Source organism: Nerophis lumbriciformis, linkage group LG03 (genome assembly GCF_033978685.3).
Source record: "Nerophis lumbriciformis linkage group LG03, RoL_Nlum_v2.1, whole genome shotgun sequence".
NCBI classification, from domain to species: domain Eukaryota; kingdom Metazoa; phylum Chordata; class Actinopteri; order Syngnathiformes; family Syngnathidae; genus Nerophis; species Nerophis lumbriciformis.
The window spans coordinates 13,856,501-13,862,500 of NC_084550.2; the positions used below are offsets into that span (position 1 = coordinate 13,856,501).

The 6,000-nt window shown below is 42.4% G+C and overlaps 1 protein-coding gene across 2 annotated transcripts in view; it reads left to right on the forward strand.

Annotated features, from left to right (window-relative positions):
- LOC133575546 (LIM/homeobox protein Lhx8-like) overlaps positions 1 to 6,000 on the forward strand; it is a 31,074-nt gene that overhangs the window by 23,595 nt on the left and 1,479 nt on the right. Inside the window, exon 7 of one of the 2 annotated variants that reach the window (XM_061928211.1) lies at positions 5,241 to 5,418. In XM_061928211.1, the coding sequence (XP_061784195.1) occupies positions 5,241 to 5,418 (178 nt within the window). The remainder of the gene's footprint in view (positions 1 to 5,240; positions 5,419 to 6,000) is intronic. The other variant, XM_061928217.1, reaches the window with a different exon arrangement.

The window sequence follows — 6,000 nt, forward strand, 5'->3', positions numbered from 1 at the left end:
AAATAACACACACTACAGTCAGCGTCCCCGATCAGCCACACGTTGTATGAGGCTTCCGCTTACTCACGTGGGCAACAGCAAGGCATACTTGGTCAACAACCACACAGGTCACACTGATGGTGGCGGTATAAAAAAAAAACTTTAACACTCTTACTAATAATGCGCCACACTGTGAACCCACACCAAACAAGAATGACAAACAAATTTCGGGAGAACATCTGCACCGTAACACAACATAAACACAACAGGACAAATACCCAGAATCCCATGCAGCCCTAACTCTTCCGCTACCAAACCCCGCCCACCTCAACCGACGCACAGAGAGGGGGTGGGGGGGGGGGTGGGGTCAGGGCTACATGGGATTCTGGGTGTTTGTTCTGTTGTGTTAAGGTGCAGATGTTCTCCCGAAATGTGTTTGTCATTCTTGTTTGGTTTTGGTTCAAAGTGTGGCGCATTATTAGTAAGAGTGTTAAAGTTAATTTATATGACCACCGTCAGTGTAACCTGTGTGGCTGTTGACCAAGTATGCATTGCTGTCACGTACGTGTGCAAGCAGAAGATGTATATTGTATTAAAGTGATAGGCTGGCACGCTGTTAATACAGATTGTAGGGGGCGCCAAATGTTGTACCATCATGGCACGCCCTTATTATAGGCCCTTATTATAGCCGTAAGGGTGAAAATCGGTGAATATTAATCCCGGGAGTTTTCTGCGAGAGGCACTGAAATCCGGAAGTTTCACGGGAAAATTGAGGGGGTTCAGCAAGTAAGCTGCTAGCTGAGCCGCATCAGAGTGATCAAAGAGCCGCATGCGGCTCCGGAGCCGCGGGTTGCCGACCCCTGAACTACATGTTTAATGTATACATATGCAAATATATACCGTATTTTTCAGACTATAAGGCGCACTTAAAATCCTTTCATTTTCTCATAACTCCACAGTAACCCGGTGCGCTTAATGTACGGAATAATTCTGGTTGTGCTTATCGACGCAATTTTATTTAGTACATGGTGTAATGATAAGTATGACAAGTATATGGCAGTCAAACATAAGAGATATGTGTAGACTGCAATATGACGCCAGTAAACGACACCAAAACTTTAAATGTTCCATCGAAAATAAAGAACATTACACACGGCACTCAAAAAATCTGTCAAAATGTTTTAGTATGACTTTGAAGCTGAACCGCTCGATGGATTGTCGGCCCATTACGGCTACCGTAGTCAGAGGTATACGTATTACTATGGTGTGTGTATAAGGACAGTAAAATGGCACCCATTAGCAGACCTATTATCTGACTTTTTGTTTCACAATATTATGCAAAACCAACTTTTCTTACCTTCTGGTACCTGCTGATGTGTATTTGAGATCTGCATAAGTCCTGAAAATTTGTGCACGTCCGCCACTGTAGTCCGTGACGATGACGTAGTCGATAAGCTTCTCCTTTTTCACTATCTTCTTGTTATGGGACATTGACCCTCTGCTGTTGCCATTTCTAATATAAAGTAGCGTAAAGTTCTAACTTATATCTCGCTATGGAAGCGCTAAAAACTACCAGTGTACTGAGTTTACATAATTTACCCACGGAACTTCAGTTATTAGAGAGTTCCGGTCGGACGGTTTTTCACGGGACACGTTGTTATTGCACTAGAGAGGCACTGATGAGAAGATGCTGCTCCGTTGTTGATTTAAGTAAAGTCTGAATGTCATTAAAACAGTTAGCTCCATCTTTTGACACTTCTTCCACAACCGTCCTTGCACGCTACACACCGCTACAACAAAGATGACGGGGAGAAGACGCTGTCGAAGGTGAGCCACGTAAATAAGACCGCCCACAAAACGGCGCATCCTGAAACGACTGTCAGAAAGCGACTTGAAGATGATCTGTGAAACATAATCTATGCAACATTTTGACCAAAGAACCACCATTACATATTATATAGATCACAAGGAAGTGTTTTGCATTTAGAAAAAAATCATAATATGACCCCTTTTAATGCGACTTATAATCCGGTGCGCATTTTGTATGACAAAAAGACTTGAAGGGACTCGCTCATTGGCGGTGCGACCTATAGTCCAAAAAATACGATACTCGGGTGTAGTAACGTGCTATGTAAATACAGATGATTTACCATGTTGAGCCAACTTGACTTACAGTTGTAGTAACTTGATCAAATATATTGAACCAACAAAGTTATCTCAACTAAAATGTTCAAGTTCACCTTACTTTAGGCTAGTTGCATCAACTCATGTTGTGAAGTGTAAAATACTTGACACTAAGTTGACTCGACTTAATTCAAAGCAACAAGATGACTTGACTGAGTTAAGTTGAGTCATCACATTTTTTACAGCGATAGTTTTAGAACAATGACAATAGAAATAATTATTTTAAACAAACTGGAACAAAAACAATATTTTTCTGTATTTAAAAAAATCTGCAAAATATTTGAGTTAGCTGGTTTTGTTTACTTGTTCATATTTGTGTTGTGTACTTTGAAATAGAAACATGTTCATAATCTGAGTTGATCAGCAAATGCTTCTGAGTAGGTGGCAGATACAAACCCCGTTTCCATATGAGTTGGGAAATTGTGTTAGATGTAAATATAAACGGAATACAATGATTTGCAAATCCTTTTCAACCCATATTAAATTGAATGCACTACAAAGACAAGATATTTGATGTTCAAACTCATAAACTTTATTTTTTTTTTGCAAATAATTAACTTAGAATTTCATGGCTGCAACACGTGACAAAGTAGTTGGGAGAGGGCATGTTCACCACTGTGTTACATGGCCTTTCCTTTTAACAACACTCAGTAAACGTTTGGGAACTGAGGAGACACATTTTTTAAGCTTCTCTGGTGAAATTCTTTCCCATTCTTGCTTGATGTACAGCTTAAGTTGTTCAACAGTCCGGGGGTCTCCGCTGTGGTATTTTAGGCTTCATAATGCACCACACATTTTCAATGGGAGACAGGTCTGGACTACGGGCAGGCCAGTCTAGTATGAAGCCACGTTCATGTAACACGAGGCTTAGCATTGTCTTGCTGAAATAAGCAGGGGCGTCCATGGTAACGTTGCTTGGATGGCAACATATGTTGCTCCAAAACCTGTATGTACCTTTCAGCATTAATGGCGCCTTCACAGATGTGTAAGTTACCCATGTCTTGGGCACTAATATACCCCCATACCATCACAGATGCTGGCTTTTCAACTTTGCGGCTATAACAATCTGGATGGTTCTTTTCCTCTTTGGTCCGGAGGACACGACGTCCACAGTTTCCAAAAACAATTTGAAAAGTGGACTCATCAGACCACAGAACACTTTTCCACTTTGTATCAGTCCATCTTAGATGAGCTTAGGCCCAGCGAAGCCGACGGCGTTTCTGGGTGTTGTTGATATGTGATGGACCCGAGTGGTAAAATATTAAAATCTAATAACATTTTGCTAAAAACCAATATAAATATTAAAAACCCAATGTAGTGAGAGCAGCCGTCCAAATTAAGGGAAGATGATTATGCTTGTTTGCACTTTATTATAATCCAAATTACAGCCATGACAGGAGAAGTGAGTCAATGTCCTGGCTCCGCCCACTTCCACGGCATCCTCCTGCACACAGAATTAAAACGGAGGCAGGCCACAGGGATAAAATCTTCTAAAACCACGGAGACGCTATCCGGGCTGACGTCACACTTACACGCAAGGCAGGGCCTCTGCTGTAGTTCCGCGTCGAAGTATTGGGTACGCCCACTCTCCTCACCAGTCTCTTGTGGGACCTTCATGGCCGTACTCGTCCCATCTCGCTCCGCTACTTGGTCGCTCCCGGGGGTCACCACAGGTCTCTAGGTCCCGATCGCCCCTGTCCACAGAACCACACAGCCAGCGCACAACGCACGAGCCAGCAAGCCCACAGCCCATGGCAGTTGGATGGCCCCACAGATCCACAATACACAACACTTACTTCGGAGTTAGAGTTTCCTCTGCCCCTGCGTGTTGTGGGCTTCTTGGGGTTCGCTCCGGTAGCCTGCGGGGTCTGTTGTGTAGTCCGGGGGGTTCCTTCCCAGCCTGCGTGCTTTGCCAAGAGCGACCGGGTCTTGGCTTCTTCCTCCTCCTGTTGCTTCCCTCCTCGCCGATCCTGCCTGTTCTCTTTTAAATGGGTGCAGTCCTAATGTTCCACAGGTGCGTCTAACTTCAGGTGTCGTTTGATTGGGCACTTCGGTTGTTAGGGGCAACAAGCTAAAAAGGGGCAACATCTTAAAATACCAGCAAAGTCCACAAGGAGTAAAAACATGCAATTAAAAATACAATCACATTCTAAAATGTAAAAACATGCAATTAAAATCCACAGCAATGAAACACTATAAGACATGCATGGCAATGAAACAAAAAAAATAAAATCCCCTACTTGTGTCCCATCACAGATAAACTGTTTTCGCCTTGCATAGGAGAGTTTTAACTTGCACTTACAGATGTAGCGACTGACAGTGGGTTTCTGAAGTGTTCCTGAGCCCATGTGGTGATATCCTTTACAAACTGATGTCGCTTGTTGATGCAGTACAGCTTGTGGGATCAAAGGTCACTGGCTTAGCTGCTTACGTGCAGTGATTTCTCCAGATTCTCTGAACCCTTTGATGATATTACGGACCGTAGATGGTGAAATCCCTAAATTCCTTGCAATAGCTGGTTGAGAAAGGTTTTTCTTAAACTGTTCAACAATTTGCTCACGCATTTGTTGACAAAGTGGTGACCCTCGCCCCATCCTTGTTTGTGAATGACTGAGCATTTCATGGAATCTACTTTTATACCCAATCATGACACCCACCTGTTCCCAATTTGCCTGTTCACCTGTGGGATGTTCCAAATAAGTGTTTGATGCGCATTCCTCAACTTTATCAGTATTTATTGCCACCTTTCCCAACTTCTTTGTCACGTGTTGCTGGCATCAAATTCTAAAGTTAATGATTATTTGGAGAAAAAAAAAAGTTTATCAGTTTGAACATCAAATATGTTGTCTTTGTAGCATATTCAACTGAATATGGGTTGAAAGTGATTTGCAAATCATTGTATTCTGTTTATATTTACATCTAACACAATTTCCCAACTCATATGGAAACGGGGTTTGTATAAGTTGATACTTCTGTTTGCTCAATTCCATTCATGATTTACTTCAATGTATCAATTTATTTTTTGACATTGAGTAAATTCAATCAAAATGGAAACTGGAATTTTCTTGCCACTGCAGGTTTGGTTTCAGAACTGCAGAGCCCGTCAAAAGAAACACATCACCTCAAACTGCGCCGCCTCAACAATGTTGACGGTACTTCCAGTTGCTCAAATGACGCCGCCTCTGGATGATTTGCAATACACAACCTACATTACCCCGGATGGGCCCCTTCTCACTACGCTGACCTACATGGAAGGTGAGATTCCCACAGAAATGAACACGTTAATGAATGCATCTACTTCAGTGGTTCTTAAACTTGTTTTCACAAAGTACCACCTCCGAAAACACTCGGCTCTCCAAGTACCACCAACATTAAAATACAGTAGTGTAGTAGGCCTAAGTCGGTGGTTGGCAACCCACGGCCCTAGATCTTTAGCGCCGCTCTAGTGGCTCCCAGGAGCTTTTTCAAAAATGTATGAAAATGGAGAAAATCTATATTTTGTTTTTATATGGTTTGTGTAGGAGGACACACATGACACAAACCTTCCTAATTGATGGAAAGCCCACTGTTAAATATGTTTGTTTATGCTTCATGGATGAGAGTATTTGACGAGCGCCGATTTGTCCTAATTACAGCGGTCCTTGAACTCACCGTAGTTGTGTGGACTGTGACGCAACAGTTTGTTTCCATGTATACATTTCTCCGACGCTGCCACAGAAAGACGTGTTTTATGCCACTCCTTTGTCTCATTTTGTCCACCAAACGTTTTATACTGTGCATGAATGCACAAAAGTGAGCTTTGTTGATGTTATTGACTTGTGTGGAGTACTATTCAGG